The sequence below is a fragment of the Protobothrops mucrosquamatus genome, unplaced genomic scaffold (genome assembly GCF_001527695.2).
Source record: "Protobothrops mucrosquamatus isolate PMUCROS unplaced genomic scaffold, P.Mucros_1.0 scaffold1098, whole genome shotgun sequence".
NCBI lineage: Eukaryota > Metazoa > Chordata > Lepidosauria > Squamata > Viperidae > Protobothrops > Protobothrops mucrosquamatus.
In genome coordinates this window covers 82,715-108,635 of record NW_015387320.1, presented here as the reverse complement: position 1 = coordinate 108,635, position 25,921 = coordinate 82,715, and the positions used below count along the sequence as shown (strand labels likewise).

Genomic DNA, 25,921 nt, shown 5'->3' with positions numbered 1-25,921 from the left:
CAGGCAAGTGAGTGAAGCTTCATCTGTGCGGGATCTAGGTTGCGCACGAAACCACCCTTCCCCTGGTCCATGGAAAAATTGCCTTTCACAAAACCAGTCCCTGGTGCCAGAAAGGTTGGGGACCGCTGATCTACAGTAATAATTGTAATTTTGTGAATGGACCAATATTTCAGTTCTTCCTGTGTTCAAAGAATTCAAGAGTACTATATGTCTGACAGCATTATAAAGTGAGAATGACCTGTTTATGATTTCTTAAAATGATAAATTTGCATAGAGTAATTTCCAAAGTCAGCTGATTAAACTATAAATAATGAATCCTGATATCCAATCGGTATATTAAACCTGTGCACACTTTAAAAATGATTTTAAAAAGTGCTTTACATCTCAATACCATTTTGTTCTTTAAAGCAACACACCTTTTTTCAGACTTTCATGACAGTATGGAAAATGCTTCCTCAAACTGTTGTGTGTTAATTTTATTGAGTGTGATTCTTAAGCCAGCAGCAATTTCCAGGATGCTAATAGTCCTAATGCACATTAATATTATGTTGATATTAATTAATATGAACTCAACACAGGTGTTATGTCCAGGCACTCCAAAGTTATGAGGGGTCCTTGATGGTCTTTGACCTTGGTTGTTTTCTTGCAGACGTTTTGTTATTCAAACTAGGTAACATCATCAGTGCTACCGGTAGTTACAGGCATGACTAGCACTGATGATGTTACCTAATTTGGGTAATGAAACGTCTGCAAGAAAACAACCAAGATCAGAGACCATCAAGACTCCTCATTTCAATCCTGACTACAAATATTCTCCTTTATTGGTATGCCAAAGTTAAAATTCTGCATAAAAAATTGAGAAGAAAAAGTTTGCTTTCAATACATAATTGAGTATGGTATTTGAACAAATGTTTCTTTTAGGACTTAGATTATATAGTTTTTATTTTGAATTATTACAAAGATTTTTTATTCACTATACTGACTTCCTCATTTGGACCCAAGTAGTTGATACTACTGAACCAATACAACTTTGCTTTATAGACTTACTAACTTGGATTTTATTCCACTTATTGAATATTAATGTCTGTGAACTGCTGGAGTTTGGAACAAGTGCCTTTCGAATATTCGTTTTGAAAATGTCGTAGTACAAATAAATCACAAGAAGCTTTATTTTAACAGACTATCTAATAGTATGCTTATTTTCAGCATATCTACTCGACGCAGGTCGTTAAATACTGAAAACACATTTTTATAAGGTTATGAAACAAATTTTTCCTTTTTAAAAAAAGTTAAGGCAAAAAGTATAGACATATAATTACAAATGTTAAAAATCTGGCATTGCTCCAGTATCCTGTGCAAGACAAGTGGCCTTGGAGACAAATTATGCACCAAGGTAGAGAAAAGCCACTTTGTTCATAATTTTAAAAAAATCATACGTGAAGGTTATTAGCCATTCCAAACAGCTGAGAAGTAATAGCCATCTCTTTTTTCTTAAATCAGTGTATTGCAAATTCCCTTATTGCTTTAAATGAAACTCTCCTGTGTTAAGTTCTAGTTTTCCTTTTATCTTCAAAAAGACTCTTCAGCATGTACACCTGAACAGCTGACACTACAATCATTACTGACAGGTTGACCATGGACCAGAAGTTTACCCTGTCAAAATTGCTTTCTTGTATGTTTCTATCACGAGCTTCAAATGCTTTGAGCAGGTTTTGAATCTGAATGCTTTTGCCAAGCCGAGCCTTCACACTGTTGACAGATTCCTAGTAAAAACAAACAAACAAACACTAGTTTTAAAACCAAATATTTTTAAAGAAAAAAAATTGAAGACAAGAAGTAGTAATCTGAAAATTACTACTAGTGTTGACACCGTGAGATCATGCTCCATGTCTTCTTTCCACAGGCCATTGTTCCTAGCGCCAATGTTCTGGTCAAGAAATCTTTTATTCACCTAGGCAGCTGAAAGGAATCTTCTGGTTTTCATATGTTATATACTACTAAAATATTGGAAGACCACAAATCATCCTCTTTCAGCCAAACTTGTTCAGCTAAAAATTCCTTTGATCTCAATGTTCTCTGAATATTTTTTTTTCAATCTTAGCACTCTCAATACTGCTGATACTACAGTCTTTATATTTGTAAGTACAGGTAGTCCTCGACTAATGACCACGATTGAGCTCAAAATTTAGGTGGCTAAGTGAGAAATTTGTTAAAAGTGAGTTTTGCCCCAATTTACGACCTTTCGTGCCACATTTGTTAAGTGAATCACTGCAGTTTAAGTTATTAACGTGGTTGTTAAGTGAATCTGGCTTCCCCATTGACTTTGCTCGTCAGACGGTTGCAGAAGATGATCATATTAGGTCGGGACACTACAATTGTCATAAATATGAACCAGTTGTCAAACATCTGAATGTAAATCACCTGATGCTGCAAAATGGTCATAAGTCACTTTTCAGTGCCATTGTAACTTCGAACAGTCACTAAATGAACTGTTGTAAGTTGAGGACTACCTGTATACTATTCCAGTGTTGATATTCCAAGCACCTATACCCTTTTTATCTCATTCACTTTTCTTCCATCACAGAAAAAAAAACAAGGAGTTTTCAAAACATTCTGAATTTGAACCATTTTGAATCCTAATAAAATGCCAATAACTGTGTATTACATGAAGTAAGTGTTAAGGGAATCAAGAGGGATAGATGTGCAATAGCTGCCACATTTCCCTATTTGCAATCCAATTCTGATTCAGTGAAAAAGAGAATAAACACATTTTAAGCACAAGAAGCCATACATTCCACAAGGGATGGCTGTAACATACCAGAATATCTTCTAACTTCATATCCAGAAGCTCCGTTCCAGTTGTGTATTTTTCCCAATCATCTTCATCTCCCATGTTATCTAAGATCAGTTCAAAGAAAATCACTTTCTCTGATAGGGTGCTAAATGTGTTGTCAAAGCAGAACATGTAATCACCTTCCTCTGTCTCCACTCTGTTAACATAAGACATTGCACTTTAATATACTGTATAGGCAGGTATATTACTTTCAAGTCCCTTAATGGCAGTACTCTGAAACTTTAAAATTATGCAGTGAATGTTACATCTTCTAAACTGCTGCAGCACCCTGGGTCACTGTAGAAATTTGCAGGGATGCTGTGCGATATTTTAAATTGTTGAGAAAAAGAGCAATACTTAACATCTGTTGAACGTTGGCTTAATATTGCTGTTTCCCTCAAAAATTTCTCTTAAGCCCACGGTTTCCAAACTGTCATAACACAGTATACTGTGAAAGAATATAGAGGCACTAAAGACACTGTGAAGCAAAAAACTTTGCGAACTTCCAACCTAACATATTTCAGTTGCAGAAAGACAAGATTTTAAGTTAACTCTCCCTTTCCATAGTAGTTCTCTATACCTTGTTTCATATATTTCAAAAGGATCTCTCCATCTTCTAGATCAGTGTTTCTCAACCTTGACAATTTTAAGGCATGTGGACTTCAACTCCCAGAATTCCACAGCCAGCATTGCTGGCTGTGGAATTCTAGGAGTTGAAGTCCACATGCCTTAAAATTGTCAAGGTTGAGAAACACTGTTCTAGATGATTTTTTTGAGGGGGAATGTACAGCAAGTATCCCTCACCTTCTGTGAATTTTCTTTTACAAAACTCAGGATCTGCCAAGTGAGGCTTTTATCATTTTTAAACTTACGTGTGGACACCATCTGATTTTCTTTGTTCAAAAACTATGGTTTCATGTTTTGGCGATACAAGGTGAAAATCCACATCTAAACCGGCTCCATCTAGTACCTAACAATGCAACAAAGATAGAAATTAAACCAGGGCTCATCAAGTTAAGAAATTGGCAAACAAGCTTTTTATAAACCTGTCTTAAAGCGAACAAAATGATATAACTTGGTAAACCGGACATGGAAGCTGTTGGGAACATCTAATTCGTATAGTAAGGGCGAACTGCAGATATAGTTGGTAATAGTATGTCAAAATATGTAATAGATTAGATAAACATGGCTCAAGATTTTTGTGAAAGCAACAGCATTTTTACTCTAGTATTTACTTGTTATTCATGTTATGAAGAACAATCACAGCATTCTTTACAACTCCCCCCCCCCCACATACACACACACACACAAAGATACTCATTCCATGGGTGGCAACGTAGCACCTTTGTTCCTATAACCCAAGTAATCTTGAGATGGTCAGCATATAAATTTTATACACACACGCACATATAAATAAAAAAACTCTCCTTCCCAACAATGAGGTAATTTGAAACTAACTTTCTAGTAACCTTGAATAGAATTGATCTACAAATTCATTTGTTTTGTCATTAATAAATCATGCTCCATAAAATACAGGATAGTATACATAAGCAATAAGTAACAGGTAGTTCCTTACCAATGGTGAAGAAACTGCTCATATCCAATGTAGTCAAATTCTGGTTTAAACTATCTATTCATCTCAGTAAATTCAATTTAGGCTTATTTGGCTTTCACAATCTGAGTACGCTCCAGAATGATATTATGTAGACTTGCCAGTTTGAGCATCTAAAAACCAGTTTGGTCAAGCTGTGTCACTGATATTTAGCTAGTCTGTTTGCTCTGAAAAACAAACATGACCTACCACATTCCCTCAACCTAGACTGATCATCCCATGGACATGCAGGCGTCTCAGGTTCCTATTCCTAGCAAACATGGCCAATAGTCAAATTAGAAGAAATGATGGCATGCGTAACCTATTCATCTGGAACGTATATCAAGTTGGGGAAGGCTAGATTAGCCGGAGATGTGAATGCTTCATGGTTTAAAGTTTTGATACTGCAAATTAATACAGGCGAATAGGTTCCAAGCATTTGACGTGCTATTTTTATATTAAATCCAAGACAAAACCCTGAAAACTCATCTATTTTGTGCGGCCGGCCTGGCGTAGTCTTAATTAGGTTTTAGTATAGGTTTTTATATGGGGTATTTTAGAGCAGGCCTTTATTTATTTAATTTGATTTTAGAATAGATATTTATTGTGATTTTTATTATCGCCTGTTCACCGCCCTGAGTCCCGTAAGGGAGATAGGGCGGTATACAAATCTAAACAAACAAACAAACAAACAAAACCGAGAAACTAGCAAAATGATTGTCTTCACATGGTGGCATTACGCCTCTGCAGTACTACTACAAGATCTGTGCCTTGCCTTATCGCCATGTGAATCTGGGCACGGTGGCCAATACTTTACGTCACTTCTTTCCAGAGCCGAAAATAAATGTGCAGTGTGTTAAGAGGAAAACCGCAGATTTGAACTTTTTTTTCCCAGGACAGTGCCTTTGAAGTGCATACTTCCCTCTTTAGCAAGGGTATTTTTTTTTTTCTTTTGCGGGTTGAATCCAAACTTTGCTTCTCTTGCCTTGGCTGGAGGTATCCACCGACTTTTGAAAACTCGGGCGCTGAACTTCCAGCTGGGGACCCCGAAGCTCCTATAAACACACCGAGCTGCCCCCCCCTTTTTTTTTTTTTTTTTTGCTACCACGATTTTCCCAGACTCCAGAAAGGCGACGATTCCCGATCTTCCAACCTTCTTTCCTTCCTCACCTGGTACTCGATCTCCAGCGTGGCCTCCTTCTTCATGGTCTGGAAGAAGCACTCCTTCCGGCCGGCGGGCAACGTGAAGGTGAAGTCGCTATCTAGAGAAGCAACAAACGCCAGAGCTCCAGGCGGTGGGGAAAGCAGCAGCAACAGCAGCAGCAGCAGCGAGACGAAGACGAGCAAGCGCTGCCCGGTCGCCGTCCTCATCCTCAAAAGCTTCGCGAGCTGGGAAGTCCGGAAACCGCAAGCCGCAGAGCGCAACCCGCGCCTCCTCAAACAGGGCTAGTCTCACGCGTGGGGACGTACGGGGTTAGGATGGGGGAAGGGTTAATCGAGAAAGAATACCCACAATACACAGCCTGAGGAGGCGGGTTGTGCTAAGAAAGATACACCCTTTTTAAAACGTGGGTCAGTCTCTAAGGCAGGGGTCCTCAACCTTGGCCACTTTAAGACTTGTGGACTTCAACTCCCAGAATTCCTCAGCCAGCAAAGCTGGCTGAGGAATTCTGGGAGTTGAAGTCCACAAGTCTTAAAGTGGCCAAGGTTGAGGACCCCTCTGCTCTAAGGAGTTGCTTTAAAGGGCTGGGCTTTGCAAGGCACTGTGGGAAATGTAGTCAGCCGTGCGTTCAGGTTAGAGCGGGGAGCGGAAAGAATGCGACCCGCAGAACTACCACTCCCGAGAGCGGCGAGGAGCCGAGACAACGAACCAGTAGACGGCGACCGCTTCCTTTAAAAAGCGTCTTCTATTCGCGGACATTTTTTTTTTTTTTTGCCTCCTTCGTCCCGCGCGGTTAGAACGAGTTGTTTCCCAGGGCCGCGAATTGAAAAGCAAAAGTAAAGAGAGCTACGCTGACTCCTTATATATATAAAAAAAAAAAAAAAACGGAGGGAGGGAGGGGGCTAAAGAAGAGATTTTCGGGGGAGCGCCACTTCGAGCCTATCGAAGGCGGATTATTTTTGTGACGTCATTCCCAACTGTCGAGCTTGGGAGCTCTTTTTATATTTGGACCACCGTCACGCGACTCTTCCGAGCTCATTGAGGACACGAGGAGTGCTCACTGTATTGGGGGGGGGGGCGAGGGGGCGGAGAAAGTAGAGTTGCTAAGCAACGGAAAGCTGTGGCCTACAACCCGCGCGCTCGAGGCGGGCTCAGAAGCTGAGGGGAGAGAGAAGGTGGCGTCGCCTCTGAGGGGGAGGAGGGAGCGATTTATTTATTGATTTGTTTTATTTTCACCTCTTTTTTTTTTGAGCTGCCCATTTCCCTGAGGGTTAAACTTCTTTTGGGGAACGGACCCGGGAGCCCTGCGAGAAAACATGAAATTACGTAGAGGTGAGGGAGGAATATTTATTGAGGGTCTCAACCGGTCGCTGGCGGCGCGGAGAACGAACTTGAATTTCGGGAATAAAGATGAGGCGGTGGGGAAGCACTTCTGAGGGAAAAAGCGCCGCGGGGATGCGATAGGAAGGAGAATGGGAACCTGGTTCAGGCTGTGATTGTGTTAGAACAGTGGTTCTCAACCTTTTTAATGCCGCGACCCCAACCGGTCGTAAGTCGAGGACTAAACCGGTCGTAAGTCGAGGACTACCCAACCGGTCGTAAGTCGAGGACTTTCCCTGCCCGGGAGCGCCGCGCATGCGTGGTTCCGCCCCCTGCGCCGGCCGAGGCGTAGCTGGCAAGCGGTAGAGACGGAGCAGGCCGACCACCAGCTGGCCCAGCCCAAGGGAGGTAAGGCACCCGCCGGAAAAGGGGAAAAAATGGCGGACAAAAAAAATGGCGGACAGCCTTGCTTGGCGACCCCCATGAAATGGTCAATCGACCCCAAATGGGGTCCCGACCCACAGGTTGAGAACCACTGTGTTAGAATCGAGCTAGAGCCGTGTTTCTTAAGGTTTTTTTTCTCTCTCACGACCCTTTCTCGCTTAAAAAAAAAAATACGCAGGATCCCAAAACAGCTTGTTTTTATGGTTTATATTTATCAATATTTGCCATATTAGCAATTAAAATGGACACGTCCATAGAATATTTCTTGAGTCATGTAAAAATATTAAGCCGATTAGCTATTAACAAATAAAATGGGAAAACCCCTATTTCAAAAATAATAATAGAGTATCATGATTTAAAATGCTTGCAAATATCCTCAGTGTCTGGCAAATAATTTTGATCTCAAGGGCCTCTGAAAGGGTTTTGGGGATCCCCAAGGATCTTAGGACCAGACTTTAAGGAATACTGAGCTCGAGGAATTAGTTAACAAGGATCTCTTATCTTTGAATGATATTTTTATGATGATTTTATTAGATTTTTTTAAAGTAGAAATATAAAAACGAAAACTAATAATGAAGATATAAAAGAATAAAGAGTGCAGAAAGAGAAAAAGAATGCAAAAAGCGATTTCTGATTTTATTTTACAACAGTTATGAGTATAAATTAACCTCTTAATCTAAGGTTACAGCTTTCATTTTTTTCATGATCTACTGTTTTTTTCTAATCAAACCACATATCATAATTTCATTTTTTTTCTGTTTCATGCAGAAAGTCCAGAGGGGGTTTACAATCGGCATTAAAATTAATCAGTGACTTTAATCAAAACTATTTCGTCATCTCAGACAGGTGCATAACCTTTACCATCCATTCTTCCATTGTGGGTAATGTCGGATCTTTCCACAGTTGTGCATATAAAAAGTCTTGCTGCGGCTACCATATATAAAAACAGTTTCATGAGGTTTTTTTCCACCTTTTGTCAATCAGTCTTGAAAGAAATATCTCTGACTTCAATTGTATACTGGTAGTCCTCAACTTACAACCATTCATTTAGTGACTGTTCAAAGTTACAAAGGCAGTGAAAAAAGTGACTTGTGACCATTTTTCACACTTAACGATTGCTGCAGCCTCTCCATGATCATGTGGTCAAAATTCAGATGTTTGGCAACTGACTCATATTTATGACAGTTACAGTGTCGCAGGATCATATGACCACCTTTGTGAACTTCCGCCAATCAAAGTCAATGGGGAAGCCAGATTCGCTTAACAACTATGTTACTAAATAACTGCAGTGATTCACTTAATAAGGGTGAGAAAGGTCGTAAGATGAGTTATAACCACTGTTTTGCTTAGCAACAAATTGTGGGCTCAGTTGTGATCATAAACTGAGGACAGCCTGTATGTTTTTAAAATCTTCTAAATAATGTATGTATTTGAATTTAAAACTGTTTGGCTTTTTTACATGTCCACCAAGCATGATAAAAAGTCCCTTGTTCACATTTTTAGCATAAATTTGATGTACACCTATACATTTTAGACAATTTTTCCAGTGACAAATACCAACCATCATTTCATAAAACTTCTCTTTAAGTTTATAATATAATGTGAATTTCAATCCTTTCACCCACATATTCTTGCATTGTTTCATTTGTATATTATAATCAAAAGTTTAGCCCATTTTATTATAAATTATTTCACTTTTTTTGTTTCAAAATTTAACAAAAGGTTATTTTCATTTTAGCAATAACATTTGTCAATTTGTACATAGTTCTGAGAAAAGGTTAATTCAGTATAAAGTTAAATAATGTTAACATATGTATAAAAGTGTGACATCAAAAGTATAAATGCATGTTAAAATGAGTGGTGCCTACCATTCAGAAAACCTAACCCAGTTAAAACTGCTGTAACTCTAAAGAGCTTTCAAAGGAAAATGTGGTTTCAATTATAAAAAAAGTTGTTCGGTAATACCAGATAACAAAAATATTATTTAAGTTGCCTTTCTAAATAAAGATTTTAATAAAGTTGAATACGTACTGTACGTATCAAACGATGCACTTAATTCTTATAAAGAGCTACCTCATCTAGGTTGAAATTGTCCTCTTGTATTTCCTTCAGTGGTCTAATTAGGAAATCTTTTCTGGATTAAAACTCAATTTAGCTCTAATCCAGTTCATCACTACCATGAGTCCCAGATTCAATATATTAGCATCAAGTACCTTGATGATTCTCCTAATAAAAATTTTGAATAAACCCTGAAGAATACCATACATCTGTATCTATGGAATATTAATGTACTAACTTGAAGGAGAGGAGTACAGCATTATAAACAGCATTATCTTGAAAACAATCTCCATGGTATTCAAATCAGTACAGTATAGGCCAGTGATGGTGAACCTTTTAGAGACCGAGTGCCCAAACTGCAACCCAAAACCCACTTATGCATCATCGGGTGCCGGGTGGGTATAGCCCATTGGCTGGGTGTGGCCCATTGGCTGGGTGTGGCTGCAGTGGTAACAGCAGACTGGGTGGGACTAAAAAGTTCAATCAATCAATTCCAACTTTGCAAGATCTTTTTTTTTCCCATGAGAAGTTGAAATTGACTGATTGATTGAACCTTTTTTTTTGGCACATGGCGGTGGAGGTCTAAAGCAAAAAGGTTTTATAAAACCCAGCCAAAGGCCTAGGACTGGGGTGACGACGCGCGTGCCCACAGAGAGGGCTCTGCGTGCCGCCTCTGACACCCGTGCCATAGGTTCGCCACCACTGGTATAGGCCCTATGTTGGTTGGATTTCTGTTAACTAGAATATGTGAATTATGCACTCTTTGTATTTATGTAGGACACTTCTATTTGTTTCCTTATATTCATCATTGAGTGTCATTTAGCTTAAGAGTTTTCCTGTAAATTAAAAATGACCATAAATTGAAGTTTGTTTCAAAGCAATTAATTGTTCGATAGTTATTAATGTTAAGAAACAGTATGAAAGTGGCTGAATGTATTTGTGCAGCTAGAGTTAACATCTTGCTTTCTGTAATGATGATATTTAAAAAGCAATTTTTTGAACAGTGAAAGGTGGTTATATTACTATTCTCTTTTTAGTTATTTGTTTCAGACAAATGAATATAAATGGAACCTAACTTATGGGCTTCTAGTGATCAACAGGAAGATGTGGAAGATTTACTTGCTAATATTGTAGCATTAAGAGGTCATCTAAAGAAAACAGAAAAAAATTTACAAGACTTGGGAGAACAGCTTTACAGGTATAACTGTAGCACTAAAGTTTAGTAACTGATATGCTTATTTACATTGTGTTTATATCCTAACTGAGATCTTCTGTCAGAATTAGTGTAAAAAAATTGAAGTAATATGTTTCTTTTATTTTTGTTTTTCCAGTAATAATTCACATAATTCTGAACTTGGCGTTTATGACAGTGAGCTTGAAATTTTAACACTGGAAGATCTTGTTGATCCTTCTGAATTACAGAATAACACTGTGAGCAAAATGTCTTGGCATAACAGTGATTCTTCAAGGAAACCTAGGAGCAAAGTAATTATTTGAGAATTTGCTCTTTTCTAGCAATATCCCTATGTTAGTTTTGCTTTACCTCAAATCCTGATGCTGTTGATCCTAAAAATTCAAAGTAAATAACATTTGTGTTTATTACAAATGCTTTTTTTTGTAGTCATATTCACTGGCATTGGATAAGAGCATGGAAGAGGAAAATGAACTACTAAGAGACAAACTGAATGTAGTCCGTGAAAACAATGCCTCATTAATTTCTCAGAACCACAAACTAATGAATGAAATTGAAACTATAAAGTTTGAACTGAACCAGGCAAGAGCACAAGTAGGTATCTTAAAAAGTACGTGTATTACATGCTGTATTGTTAATTATACCTTATAATATTCTTTATGTTGAACTGTAATGTGTAATGTTTTTATGTTAGTACTTATGAATACTTAGCTGCAGTTTTTAGTATTACCTTGGCTCAGATTTGGAGGAGTGAATTTTAAAGTGGCATAATGATGTATCTTTACTGTATTAAAACTATTGTTCCATATTATATAAAGAAAAAAGCTACTTTGTTTTACGGACTATAAAGCTTGAGAGATACCTTATTTCTTTCATACATTACATTTTAAGCATCCACAGAAATATTAGATCACCAAAAAGGTTACTTATGAATCAATCCTAACCTTGCAACATTTTTATAGCTGTGTTTTATGATATAATTCTCAATGTTTTAAACATATCTCTAAGTGAAAAAGGCAAATATTCTTCACAGAATATGTTTTATTTCTCTTGTGTTATTGATTAACTTAAAGTTTCATGCTATGCACAGATTAAAAATATTGGAAATTGGTAAAGAAATAATTATTTATATTGGTTATTGAAGTTATTTGCCTATTGGAAGTAGCAAAAATATAGATTGAAAAAAGTTTATAATCAAATGTGTGCAAATGAGCTTTTAAAAAGAACAATAATGGATTCTTCCTTTTCCCCTTATTTTTCTAGATATCTTTCCTGGAATCTACTTTGGGTACACGTTCAGTCCATATTCCAATATTAGAAGAACAGTTAGCAAGCTTGGAAGCAGATGTTCATGCTCAGGATAGTCTTCTAAAGTAATAATTGTTTAAATTATTTTTTCTAATTTGCAAGGTAGATTCATTCACAATTTTTCACTTGGAGCTTGGCTGACTCATTTCATATTGAGATGAAAGTTTGTACACTGTATCAAGTTGGGATTTCCTTTCTGAAAATAATATATGCTCTAGTCTACTCTCCAGTTCTGGGAATTCTAATATATGCTCTAGTCTACTCTCCAGTTCTCTAGAATTCCACTCTAGTCTACTCTCCAGTTCTGGGAATTCTTTATCTCTTGTTCTGAATGAGGTTGCACTACCCCAAACAGAGCCAGAGCAAAATTGGGAGTCCTCCTAAACTTATAGCTCCTGTTTGAGAAACAGGCAGCAACTGTGACCAGGTCAGTCTTTGCAGAGCTTTGTGTTGTGTGCTAATTGTACCTTTTCCTTGGATAGGAATTTCTGCTCACTGTCACTCACCCTTTGGTCATCTCCTGCATAGACTAGTGTCTATAGTCTATTGGATCCTGTTAATTAGCATTGCTGAAATATTTGTATTGTATCTGTAGTGATGTGTTTGTCTATTTGCTTGTTGTAATTTAAATGGCCAATTGTCTACTTATTTTCTATTGGGGAGGGGGGGTTGATGTTTTTTAATTATTGTTATTAGCTGCCAGAGTCTTTAGTTTGAAGTGCGTAGTGAGAAGGAAGGAAGGAAGGTTCTACCCCTTCCTATCCTCTTAGAAAACTAGTTTGAATACAGATAGTCGTTGACTTACTATAGCAATTGGGATTGGGATTTCCATTGGTAAATTATGTCATAAAGTGCAATAGCATCGCTTAGCAATGGCAATCTCTTTGAGTCCTGGTTGCTGTCATTAAGTGAGTACCTTGGACGTTAGACAATGCAACTTCCTGCTGGCTTCCCATAATCAAAGTCAATGGTGAAGCCAGCAGGAAGTTGCAAGTCCATGTCCACAGGCAGATAAGTGGAATGAAGTGAGGTGTGCAGGGATGGGTAAGGAATATACATGAGATCCACTGCATGGCATGGCAAGTGCCATGTGAGTGCACAAGGGGTGTGCAAAAGGCATGGGTCAGGGAGGGTGTGCAAAAGATACAAAGCAGGGAGAGTATGTGACGGGTATGGTGTAGTTAGCAAGTGCAACTATGCACACAAGAATTGTGTGAATTGAAGAGGGTGCGCAACATGGTGTGCAAGAGGCAAGGCACTGGCAGGGTTGGGGAGAGTGCAAGGAGATGTGTAATAGGTGCCATTTAGTTGAGAAGGGTGCACAAAGGTATGTGACTGGCACCATGCAGGTCAAGGAGGGTGCCCAGGGATATGGGTGGGGTGGGTGTGCAGGGGTGTGTGAGTGGGTGGTGCAAGTGCAGAGGGACTTGGGAGAGGGTGCATGAATGGGAGAATCTTAACCTAGTGGCTTCCCTGTTGGCTTCCCCATTGTCTTTTTGGGGAAGTTGGTAGGGAAGATGACAAATGGCAATCATATGATTGTGAAGTACTTGACTATCAGTTATAAGCGCGAATGGGTTACCAAGCACCCAGATGAGTATCATGTGACTGCAGAGGTGCTGTGACTGACACAACTCTGAGGACCAGTCATAGCCACTATTCATCCAGTGCTGCTGTAACTTGGAACAGTTGCTGACCTAATTGTAGATCAAGGAGTCTTGATAAATAATGTTCTGGTCTTTAGTGCAGGGGTCCCCAACCCCTGGACCGTAGCCCATCACTGGACCTTGAGCCATTTGGAACTGGGCTGCGGAAGTGGCGGGTGAGCACACGGGCATCCCCACTTGTACAGGCAGAGGGCAAGGGCATGTGCGCTCTCTCCATTTGCAATAGTGGCAGGCATGTGTGCCCACTGCTTGCACGGAACCAACCCCTCTTTCCCCCCCCCAGGCCAGAAAGTTTGGGGAACTCCGCTTCAGTATATTACTCTGGCCATTTATTTCAAATTTCTATACTGAAAATATGATTGGAGTAGGGGAGATGAGAATGCTTTCCAGCTGTTAATATTCATTAGCCAATATCTTTGCTATGTAAACTTACCATACTGTTTTAAAATCTATATTCTCAATTGTCTTTAGAGATACAGAAGATAAATTAGAGGAAAGCCAGAAAATGCTAATGGAAAAAGAGTATGATTTGCAGAAATTAAAGGAGGATTATAGAATAATGAAGCATGATTTAATTGGACGGACCAAACAAGGGAAGAGGTGACAAAAATATTTTTTAAATACAGTAGCATTCAGCAAAAATTCAAATTCAGTAAAGGAAAGACCATCAAGGAAATTTAACACCTGGGCAATTCCAGTCACTAGATGCACAGCTGGAATAATGGACTGGACTCTACTTAAATTTACAATTATTATGACTGGTGGGATCACTGGGTATTTTAATGAAATGGCTGCTGCCGAGTAACAATTTGGGGAAAGCCAAACTGATCTTTCTGCAGAGACATTGAAATAGTCCTTCTGTTTTCTCTCTCTTTTGTTTATAGCTGTTATTGGCATGGAAATAAATGAGAGTGTCTTACTTGTACAATTCTTTAGTTGGAGAGAAGAAATAATATCTGACATTTCCAATTTGCATGCATTTCAGGGTTTACTTTCAGAGTTAAATTTATTGGCTTAAAAATAGATGTAGAAAATTATCGGTTCATTTTACACTGTTGCTCTATTTTAGTGAATGAGTATATTCTGTGATATAACTACTCAGCTTGAAGTTTGGTGCTGTGCTCTGAGCCACATTCGAAATTTACTTATTTATTAAATTTATATGCTGCTCATCTCGCTATTAAGCAACTTTGGGAGGTTTACAACATGTTCTTGCATCAAGAGATCTGCTTATGAAGGAATATTTGACCAAAGCTGAATTTATTCTTAATTTTTCATGAAAAATGATTCCTTGGCATTTTGAAGATCTTTATGTAAACCTTTTAAAAACTGAGGTATGTTTGAATGAAATCCAACAAATACGTATTATCTGTTGTTCAATTATTGCCCTTTTGTTGATGAACCATTATTTTATTTCACCCCTTTATACTGAACAACTTTAAATTTTCATTTAAAGAACTGAACAGCAAAGAAATGAAGCCCTGTATAATGCTGAAGAGTTGACAAGAACATTTAAACAATACAAAGAGAAAATAACTAATAAATTGGAAAAGGTAAGAAAAAACTCCAAGTTATTGATAATTTCAATAGAACATTTTATATACCTTGAAGCTATGAATTCAACTGTTAGTTCTAAAACTAAAGTCACTACTGTTGTTTAATATGCTTTTGCCTGTACCATAATAGCAACTTAGCCAATAAAAATCAGATTTACTCTATATCAGAAACATAAATCCTTGTTGTTAAAAGGTTTGGAGGATAGAGACAGTTTGGAGGATAATGCCAGTTTATAAGAATATCAAAGGATACAGATTTACCCAGAAAAAAGTCTATTTGTCCTAAATGAGCTGATAATTCAATAGACATGTTTAGGATTGCACTATTTTTATTTATTTACTTCATTTGCATTCTACCCACTCACCAAACTCTAGGAAACTAATCCATCATAAAATAATACCTGCAAAGAAAGAAACAAAAATAACACAAATTACACGTAGTTCTCAACTTACAATCATTTATTTAGCAACTGTTCAAAGTTACAATAGCACTGAAAAAATGACTTATAACTGATCCTCATACTTCCGACCGTTGCAGCATCCTAGCGATCATATGATCTAGGTGCTTGGCAGACTGATTTCTGCCTTATTTTGATAAATAGTGAGTTGATTGGTTCTAAATAATATATTACTTTTATTCAGGTCCAAGTTGAAGAACAAATTTTAGAAAAAAAATTAATGAACTGTGTAAATGAAAAGGAGAAGTTGCTCACACAATGTAATGCCTATAAAAGTGAGCTTGAAAACATAAAAGATCAATTGAGGTAAGGGTCTGTCTATGCTAGATTTTGGCATTTAAACAAACATATTCTTTACATTCTTGTGTATTGTTTTGTATTCCACAGAAGATTTAGATTTTAAAATATTAATATTTGATTATAATCAAATAGATTGTGAGAGCTAGTTGGATGTAGTGGTTAAGGCACTAGGCTAGAAATTGGGAGGCTGTAAATTCTAGTCCTGCTTTAGGCACAAAGCCAGCTGGGTGATCTTGAGCCAGTCAATCTCTCTTTGGGAAGCAGGCAATGGCAAAACACTTCTGAAATCTTGCCAAGAAAACTGCAGGGATTTGTCCAAGCAATAACCAGAAGTTAAAACTGACTTAAAGACACACACAAATAGGTACATATTGCCCTGTCTGGTGGCAATAAATAGCTAACGCCAAAAGCTTTTGAAAATGGGAAAATCACTGAACAATTTTTTATAATATAACATGCAATTGGTTTATTGCAAAGGTGGTCAAAGTTTGAGGGAAGTGAGATTTAAATCTTCCATTCTGAAACGCCATTTCTTACCCACTGGCAAATACTTCCAATAATAAAATTGTTTCCAAACAGGTATATGGAGCTATTTTTTTCAGAGGCATGAGAAAGAGACTTGATGGATTATCTTTATTATTATAGACCTGCTTTATTATTGAGTTTATTGGGGGTGCTCTATGTGTATCTAGGACCATAGGATGCCACTTTGTGGTTGTTCATGGCGGGTCTTGTGTAAAGTGACATCTATATTTTGGAATGTCGTCTTCCCTGAAATTTGTGAGGTACCCACTGTTACATCTTTTAGGCATCTGTTGGAGATTAATCCCTTTTGTCAGGTCTTTTTTGCATGAAAGCTAGCTTAATATTTTCCCCATTTTCCTTTTCTTTTGCTTTTTTCTTTTTCTTACTGTATACTTTTATATTGTTGTAATTCATACTTTTTATAGTGTATTTTATGTTTTCTCAATCACATTGGATGCTTTGGTATAAAATGTGATATATAGGTAGCCCTCAACTTAGTTGCTTAACAGGTGTCTGAAATTACAATGGGCCCCGAACAGGTGCTTTATGGCCCGCAAAGCACTTCTGACCATAAAATGTCATTCCAGCCCCCCCCCACACACACATACACTGTAGTCATATGATTGCATTTTGGGTGCTTAGCAACTGGCTTGCCTTTATGACTGGTTGCAGCATCCTGTGGTCACATGCCTGCAATTTGTGACTTTCAGAAGAAGGGGTTCACACGACCCCCATTCACTTTTAGCAATTGGGGATTCGCTTAAAGACCACTACAAAAAAATGTTGTGTCTGGGCATGTGGATGCCTCAACTTACAATTGGAATCCAGTCCCAATTGTTGTCATAGCTTGAGGATTAACTATAAAATATTTTGAATAATCATTTTGAAAAGGAAAAAAATTGACAGTTAAAATTCAAAACTACTATATTTGCGATTGCTGGATGCCACAAATTAGATGCTAGAAATTGCCAACCCTTAACTTATTGTCCATACACTTTATGGTTCACAAAGGGATGTTATGTGCAAAACAGAGTTTTAATTTCAGTTTTTAGCTGTTAGGGGTATTCCCATAAAACTCTACAGAAAACTGAAGTATATTGTTACTGTATTTTTCGAAGAATTATACTACTGTAAAAAAACAAATCCATCTCTGGCCACCATTTAACCTCTTTTCTGGCAGTAGACAATACTGCACAATTTTCTCTGATGTTGCAAGTCCCAAAACATAAAACTGGTTAGCTTCTGAGAAAATACGGACTATTTAATTTTCTTTATTTTTTTAGATAAGTGGATAGACAGTTAGATAGCAATGGTATGTTTGTATGTTTATGGATAAATAGATTCTCTCTCTCTGTGTGTGTGTGTGTGTGTGTGTGTGTGTGTGTGTGTTTTCGTAGATTTTCACGGGTACAGGTATGCAGGTCTTGGCGTATTCGGGTCTTTTCCCATGTAAGATTGAGAGTATCTTGGTGATGTTTCAACGAGGTCCCATTCGTCATCTTCAGGCTGGGGTCTTCGGCTTCGTGCTTGTGCAAGCAAAGTGTGATCGGAGCTGCCGTCTCTCTATAAATATTGGTGAGGGTGTGTGGAGTGCTGGCTTTGTTGCTGTAGGTGGGTTGGTTGGCTGTGTTGGAGTTATTGTTTGCGGATTGTATATATACATATATATATACACTAGATCTCAGGATGTCATCACACAGTCCATTACCCAGGTCGTTACAACACAAAAGACTAATGGGCAGACAGCCAGCACCTCAGCTACTCAGGATGTTACGAAACAGCCGAACAATCCGCAAACAATAACTCGAACACAGCCAACCAACCCACCTACAGCAACAAAGCCAGCACTCCACACACCCCCACCAATATTTATAGAGAGACGGCAGCTCCGATCACACTTTGTTCGCACAAGCACGAAGCCGAAGACCCCAGCCTGAAGATGACGAGTGGGACCTCGTCGAAACGTCGCCAAGATACTCTCAATCTTACATGGGAAAAGACCTGAATACGCCAAGACCTGCGCATATATATATATATATATATATATATATATATATATATATATATATATATATATATTTTATATCCAAATTTCTTTTTTTCTGACAAAGAGTAAAGATACATACATACATACATACATACATACATACATACACACACACACACACACATACATACATACATACATACATACATACATATATACACATACATATTAAAAATGGTGATTGGCTTGTGCCAATTTATATAATGGCTTAACATGTGTTTTTTGTGCCTTTAGGCTCCAAGTTGTCAAATATAGATTATTGATGCTTTATTGTAATTATTAGTTTTTTGTAACAGACTTAAACAAAAGTTAGGATGAAGATTTCATATTCAAAAGATTGTATGTAAATGCACAGCTTGATATTTAGAATCCACTTCCAAAATAAAATTGTGCATCAAACAATTATTGTCCAAAAATTCATGCTGAGAATAAGATAATCTTGAAGAACTATTTATTTTGTTTTGCATTTTAGACAACTAACTGAAGAGAACTGTATTGGAACACAAAACTTTAAAAGCATGGAAGCAAAAGTGTCTGAAATGGAATTTTTGCTTAAACATTCTCAGCAAAAGAATCAGATACTTGAAAATAAACTTCAAGAACAAAAAGCAACACTTGAAGAAAAAAGTGCCATAATAAATGAAAATGAAGATTTAAAAGGATTAATTGTACAACAAAAAGATCAGCTTAGCTTGTATTGTCAAGAAATTCAACGTTCAAAAATTGAATTGAAAACTTTAGAAAATGTTATTTTCCAGTTGACCCAAAGTTCATCAAAAGAGGTACAATGATTTCTCTGATATTTTTGAAGGATCCATTAACAGTGTGTCCCTCAGGGGACAGGTGTACTTGTGAGGTGGCTCCATTATTGTTAACGTCCCTCTATCATTTTCTTGTTTAGTTCTGCTTTTATAGTTTTTTATATTTTTAATAATTATGTTGTGATTTTAAGAAATTGTTGTTTTATATCTACTTTTTAATTGGATTATTGTACATCACCCAGAATCACTTTCTGTGAAAAATAAATAAATAAATGGTATCTATGAATGACTTCTCAATAATTGTAACAAATTTGGCTTTATATTTGTTTCTATTTTTGTTCATTCTTTAGGCTAATCACTCTAATGAAATGTGCAGTAATTGGTCTGAAACAGATAGTCTTTTGAAAGAAGAGCTAAGGTATTTTAACTGTAACTTATTAAGGATCAAGTAAATTCATTATGAATTATAAAAAAATAAATCAATTATCATACACTATTTTTCTTAGACAGAAAATTAACTTTCAAGAAGCAGGAATTCAGAAACTTCAGACAGAATATATGGCCTGTAAGCTAGGTCAAGTTTTCTCTGACGATGATGAGGGACAGGAATTGAATGGCCTAGAAACTGAACCAGTAAAACTCAGTGGAAATCAGACAGGTACGTATAATTGTTATATGACTTCAGTAGTAAGGCAGTGTATTTCTGCAAATTTAATAGAAAAAAATATAAGTTGTTTCTAGAATACTAGTTAGTTGCTTCTCCAAATTACTCCATTTGAAAGTACAATAAATGGCAAGAATATCCATTATGCTTAAATCTGACTAGCACCACAGTAGTATAAAGCTAAACAGGTCACTTCCTAGGTTATGTAGAAATGGTAGGTCATGTTTATGCTTGATACGGCATTTACTGAAGTAATTTTTCTTTTTTGAGGCATTATGTTCTTTTGCGTTGGGAAGGCAACTTTCTTGGGAAGTCAGAACCATGTTTTGGTAAGCTGTAGATAACCTTACAGCAAGAGATAATTTTCAGCCCTTTTCTCAATTTTTACAAATGGTAATATGAGCTGAAGGCTTTGTGAAGCAAATTGTTTCTATGTTCACTCTTAATTTTGAGATACATGCCTCCCTTTCAGTCATGCTCCTTCAAATTGTTTCATAATGTTTTAGGCATGTTCTTGGAGGGCCATAGGTTGTCCATCTATAAGCTGCCTGATTTGTATGGCAGATTTGATTAACAATACAGCACTGTAATGTGATCAGAATAACAAACATTCGGGACCACACTGGGAAGGAAAATTTAGAGCAATTCACTTCACTTTTCTAGCAAAAACTTCTACCAGCATAAAGTGGTCTTTTTGTTGCCATTAGAGCAGGCATGTCAAACTTGCGATGTCACGTTGCCGGCAATGGGGTGGGCGCAGTTTCGGTGTGACGCATCCGGCCCGTGGGCCGGCAGTTTGACATGCCTGCATTAGAGAGACAGTGAGTCTGGATTTAAATCATGGTTTCATTGAGGTAAAGCGGAAATGGTTAACTTCCAATGTAACAAAAAAGTAATCAAAGAAACAAATAAGCTTGTTTGATGATAAACAAGTTTCAGAAGTAAAACACAGTGACCTTACCTTCAGTAGGCAGAAAAACTGGTCAAACGGTCTTATTTTGTACTGGGCACAAGTGAGTATTATTGTTGCAAATAAATGCATATTTGTTTATGCATATGTGGTAAATAGAACATATCAAAACCGGCCTTCTAAGATTCAGTGAGAGAAGCTGACATTTTGAGATTTCTGCTCTTTGTGTATAGTAAGAGCTGAACCTCAAGCATTGAGCTATTAATTAAACCAGGGTGAGTTCAGGATACCTCACTCCTCCATAATACTTTCTCTCACAAAATTATCATTGAGGATAGGCAAGCCCAATGATCAAAGTCCAAATCCATTTCTTTTGCCACAATACCTTCTGATTTTAGACCAAGTCTTGATCTTATCCTCGTTCATTCTCCAACTGTAGGAACTCATAGATCAGCTGCCTTTGTTCACTGGATTAGGGAAATGTAAGCTGGTCAGTTAAAATGGCCAAAACTTTGGCTTTCATTGTGACCCGCACTACATATTTATACTTATTTTACATTAGACTTTCTATTAAAATTATTGTTTGGGGTGGGCCTGTAGTTTGAGAGCATGGAATGTTTGTGATAAGATATGGTTTACTTAGCCATGATTTATTGAACAAACCACAATTGATTGGGAGTACACAACTTTCTGAATTACAAACTATGGTTTAAAAGCAGTGGTTGAGTTCATATAATGAGTTATCAATCTATTTTACACTTCAGCTTGATGCATTAACGAACTCTTTATACAAAAGAATTTCTTTCTGTGCTCAAAAACATTTTCATCAAAAAAGAAAATGGCTATTAAATCAGTTCAAATATGTATCTATATTTAAATATATCTAAAATGGGATTTCCTCCTCCCCATTAGGCAAAGCAAAAAACTGGCCTCAGTAGCCAGTAGGGTTTAGATGACATAATTTAGGAAATATTTTACTTCTATGTTGCTGTACAGGTAGTCCTCAACTTACAGCAGTTCATTTAGTGACCGTTCAAAGTGCCTTATAACTATTTTTCACATACAACCATTGCAGCATCCCCATGGTCACATGATCAGAATTCAGACCCTTGGCAACTGAATCATATATATGACTGTTCCAGGGTCCCCAGGTCATGTGATCACCTTTTGCAACCTTCTAACAACCAAAGTCAATGGGGAAGCCAGATTATCTGTATTTTTATTAACAGTTAAGAGAAGATTCTGCACCAAAATATTAAGTTTGATGCATGCATCTAAACTACTAATGCGGATCTAAAAATGGATTCTAACATTAATAATACTTAGGTAAAAATGCATAGCTTTAAATATTGTATGTTCTAAATTTTTATAAATATCTAAACATCATTGTCTCATTTTTAAAGGGACAAAGTGTGAACAACTGGAACTTATCAGTAAACAATTTGAAAAAGAGAAGCAAATATTAATTAGAAATTTAGAAGAATTACGTGTTAAACTGGAAAAATCAGAAGAAGAAAGTGCTGTTTTAAAAAATAACATTGCCCAGAGAACTAATCAGTTTCAAACAATACAGGAAGAGCTATTAGAGAAAGCTGCAAAATCATGTCGCTTGGAACGAGAAGTAAGTGAAAACAAAGATGTTTGTTCTTGAAGGCTATCTGGTTTAATTTTATTTTTATATGGTGCCGGAATATGGAAATTCCAAGAACATACATTAATTCATCTATAATAATATATTCTGGCTAGAATTTGCTTGTTGCATCAGCACTAAGATAACCTTTCACTGTGGTTTCTTTTATAATGATAAGTCATATTGGTTTAAGATCATTCTCACTACTGAAGCAATGAATAGTTAAGGCCTTTTGGGATAATTTCTCAATGTCTGAAGTATGCAATAGCCATTGTAATATAGTCCCACAAGCCCAAAACTAATGTAACAGTATATTCTGTCATTATATAAAACAGCGGATACCTATGTACTTCTTGTCCCAGACATGACTGATATTACTGTTGATTTTAACAAAAAACAAAGATTCACCTTGTGGTATAAAATGGGCAGCCAATAAATTTGATTAAAATAAAATAAATAAAAGGAGAAGTGACATAAGATTATAGGTAAATGGGGTGAACTGTGAATGTGAATGAGTTTATGATTTGCAATTTAAGTGTGTATGTATATTCTTAATTACAGCTCATGTTATTTGCCATCACTAATGCCCTAAACCAGGGGTCTTCAAACTTGGCCCTTTTATGACTTGTGGACTTCAACTCCCAGAATTCCTCAGCCAGGCACGCTGGCTGAGGAATTCTGGGAGTTGAAGTCCACAAGTCATAAAAGGGCCAGGTTGGAAGACTCCTGCCGTAAACCCTGAAAAAACACATACTGCCATTGGTGCAACCATCTGCAGTATATAGAAGTTACCATTATCTATATAATAAATATATAAAAGTATATCAACCCTTGTTCTTTTCAGTTTGTGTACATATTCTTTGTAGGTAGCAAGAAAATCCTCCCAGTTTTCCATCCTTGAAAAACAGTTGGAAGAAAAAACTTTTGCTTATGTAACTGCGCTTGCAAGAAATACTGAATTGGAACAGGAATTAATGGTAACAGGCTTTTACTCTTTTTTCAATATTTTGTAGTAGAATGAGACACATTAATCGTTAACATGATGTTAAACCAATTGTGCTAATACGCTTTGTTTTATTCAGAGCATGTTTCTAATATAATTGATAAAAAGCAGAATTCTTTTTTATTTTGTATAAAATTGTGTATCTGATTTTTTGCCTGTTAATTTTGTAGCTAATTTTCTAGTTATGCTTACACAGCGAGATAATGGTTATCAAAATAGCTATATAATTTTTCAACTAGTTTTCAAATTGTAAAACATTTTTTTTTCTCTAGGTAATGAACTCTCAGCTTCAAAGCATGGAAAGAAATATCATCGAAGAACAAGAACACTTCTCTGCAATGTTAGAAGAAACAAAGTTAATCAATCATGAGCAACAAAAGGAGATGGAAAAACAAATTGATTTAGTAAGTCTCAAAATGGCATAATACGAATTACTGAAATTAAAATTTGAGTTCAGTTCCCAAATATTATGGTGGGCTCTTGCACTTAGAAAAGATATATCTCTGCCATATTCTATTTGGGGCTGACTGTATGTAAACAGCTAACAGCATGGCCCTCTGAATTTACATAGCAGCTAGTTCTTTGTGGAAGCAGTAAAGCATGGCTTTTTTTAAAAAAAATCATGCTACTGCAGATGTCAATTAAAAAATAGCTAATGTTCCAATTGATAGAATATTGTACTGTCAAGTGCTATTTTCCCCCATGAATTTCTTGCTTCAAGGAACAGTTGCCATGCTGTTCTAATCTGAGCAGGCAAACAACAGCCAGCTTCCAGGAACTGCATGTTATCTATTAAAAGACTAGAAAGAGTACGTTCACTCTTCTGAGTTACATTATTCCCACAATTTGCATGAGAAAGAGTTTGGATGTAATATAAATGTATAATTTGCCACTGGTACAGGGTAGCTTGAATTGTAGTTGCCACCTAGCAACTCCAGTACTGTTACCCACTTTCCTCTTCCTTTTCAATTCCTGCATGTCTCTTAGGTCTCCAAAGTCAGGAAAAATAATTGGAATAACAATTCTAGCATTTGTTCCCTACATAAAGAACAGGGTAACAATGCAGTTCTATCATATTGTGTGTATTGTTATTTATGGCTTTTTAATGCTGCTGTTGCTGTATTTCTTTACTTATTTATTAAATTTATGTGCTGCCCATCTCATCAGAAACAAATCTGGGTGGCTTACAAACATTAAAACTAATACACATTAGAATGATAAAACAATCAATAAAAAAAACACTGTTAAAGATGGGAAGGAGTATTGATGATACTTCAACCCATGATGGTAGAAGAGCTCACCCAGCAGCTTCATCTAGATGTAAAAGAGGAATGGAGAGAGTACCAGTACACCAAAAAAGGAGCTGCTGTGGGCTGGATCTCACTTCTTATCAATACTGATTGGGATCAGCTTTGTAGAAAGGAGCCAAACCAGCCCCAACCCCTGTAGACCAGGGGTGTCCAACTCGCAATGTCACATGACGTGTCGTGACGTATCGCGACTTTTTTTCCATTGCTGGCAATGGGGTGGGTGCAGTTTCGGTATGACACATCCGGCCCACAGGCCAGCAGTTTGACACCCCTGCTGTAGACAGACCAAAAGGATCCATGGTCAATGATATCAAAGGCTGCTGAGGCATCAAGGAAAGTAAGGATGGTTGCACTACCCCAGAGTGCTCTTGCCAGAGATCATCAAGTGCAGCCAATAACGGCCTAAAGCCTAACTGGAAGGGGTCCAAATAATCTTTTTTACCCAGGATCCTTTGAAGTGCTAAGCAATTACTTTCTCTACCATCTTTCCTAAAAAGGGAAGTTTCGAAACTGGACGAAAATTGTCCAGATAGATGGGATCAAGAGATATTCTTTTTAGGAGAGGACAAACCAGGGCCTCCTTAAAAGATCTTGGGAATATTCCCTCCCACAGTGAGGAACGAATCAGTGCCTGAACCTCCCTGGCAGTCCTCATCCTGGAGGCTTTTACCAACCAGGAGGGACAAGGATCTAATTGACAGGTGGTTGTAATGATAACATTGAGGACACTGTCCACTTCATCGGGTCCAACAGGATTGAACTGTTCCCAGATAACTGGGTAAGACTTTTCTCCAGCATCTCACATGGACCAACGCCATGCATAGTTTCCAACTGGGAACGAATCTGAGTGACTTTATCAGGTGTCGAATAAATTGAGCCCCACTATCCCAGGAAGGACTGGGTGATTCTGAACAGGGTTGCTAGGAAACACTCTGTGGATGCAATAAGGGCTGAAAAATAATGATGGTTCGGGACTCTTACCACCACAACATAGGCCTTAATGGCAGCTTTAAGTCGTGTCCGGAGTTATCTCTCGTCTTCTTCCAGCAGTGCTCTAGGCATCTGTTAATCCTTTTCAAAACTTGCAGGTCCTCCATAAACCACAAGGAGAGGCAGGGACAAAGGGTCAAGAGAAGCTCTTGTGATCCTGCCCAAAACTTCAGCTACCCTTTGATTCCAGGA

At 37.3% G+C, this 25,921-nt stretch overlaps 2 protein-coding genes across 2 annotated transcripts in view; one reads left to right on the top strand and one right to left on the bottom strand.

Moving 5' to 3' along the window:
* Positions 1-1,151: 1,151 nt before the first annotated feature.
* Positions 1,152-5,938, bottom strand: TMED5 (transmembrane p24 trafficking protein 5). The gene is made up of 4 exons (XM_015820249.1): positions 5,595-5,938; positions 3,706-3,803; positions 2,819-2,990; positions 1,152-1,763 (listed from the first exon to the last, which is right to left on the bottom strand). The coding sequence occupies exons 1-4, from the start codon at positions 5,793-5,795 to the stop codon at positions 1,545-1,547; spliced, it is 690 nt and encodes a 229-aa protein (XP_015675735.1). The 5' UTR covers positions 5,796-5,938; the 3' UTR covers positions 1,152-1,544.
* A 963-nt stretch (positions 5,939-6,901) lies between these two features.
* Positions 6,902-25,921, top strand: part of CCDC18 (coiled-coil domain containing 18) — a 37,253-nt gene continuing 18,233 nt past the window's right edge. The window contains exons 1-15 of the mRNA XM_015820240.2: positions 6,902-6,918; positions 8,119-8,196; positions 10,446-10,606; positions 10,740-10,893; positions 11,030-11,194; positions 11,864-11,973; positions 14,047-14,175; positions 15,032-15,128; positions 15,774-15,895; positions 18,934-19,243; positions 19,573-19,640; positions 19,729-19,880; positions 22,200-22,417; positions 23,293-23,403; positions 23,702-23,833. Of these exons, the coding sequence (XP_015675726.1) occupies positions 10,473-10,606; positions 10,740-10,893; positions 11,030-11,194; positions 11,864-11,973; positions 14,047-14,175; positions 15,032-15,128; positions 15,774-15,895; positions 18,934-19,243; positions 19,573-19,640; positions 19,729-19,880; positions 22,200-22,417; positions 23,293-23,403; positions 23,702-23,833 (1,902 nt within the window). The 5' untranslated portion in view covers positions 6,902-6,918; positions 8,119-8,196; positions 10,446-10,472. The remainder of the gene's footprint in view (positions 6,919-8,118; positions 8,197-10,445; positions 10,607-10,739; positions 10,894-11,029; positions 11,195-11,863; positions 11,974-14,046; positions 14,176-15,031; positions 15,129-15,773; positions 15,896-18,933; positions 19,244-19,572; positions 19,641-19,728; positions 19,881-22,199; positions 22,418-23,292; positions 23,404-23,701; positions 23,834-25,921) is intronic.

Excerpts from the sequence above, each read along its gene's own strand:
- TMED5 (XM_015820249.1), bottom strand. The coding sequence starts at position 5,795 with ATGAGGACGGCGACCGGGCAGCGCTTGCTCGTCTTCGTCTCGCTGCTG. Across the intron at positions 3,804-5,594 it reads CGCTGGAGATCGAGTACCAG|GTACTAGATGGAGCCGGTTT; the intron begins GTGAGGAAGGAA and ends TTGCATTGTTAG. Across the intron at positions 1,764-2,818 it reads TGAAGTTAGAAGATATTCTG|GAATCTGTCAACAGTGTGAA; the intron begins GTATGTTACAGC and ends TGTTTTTACTAG.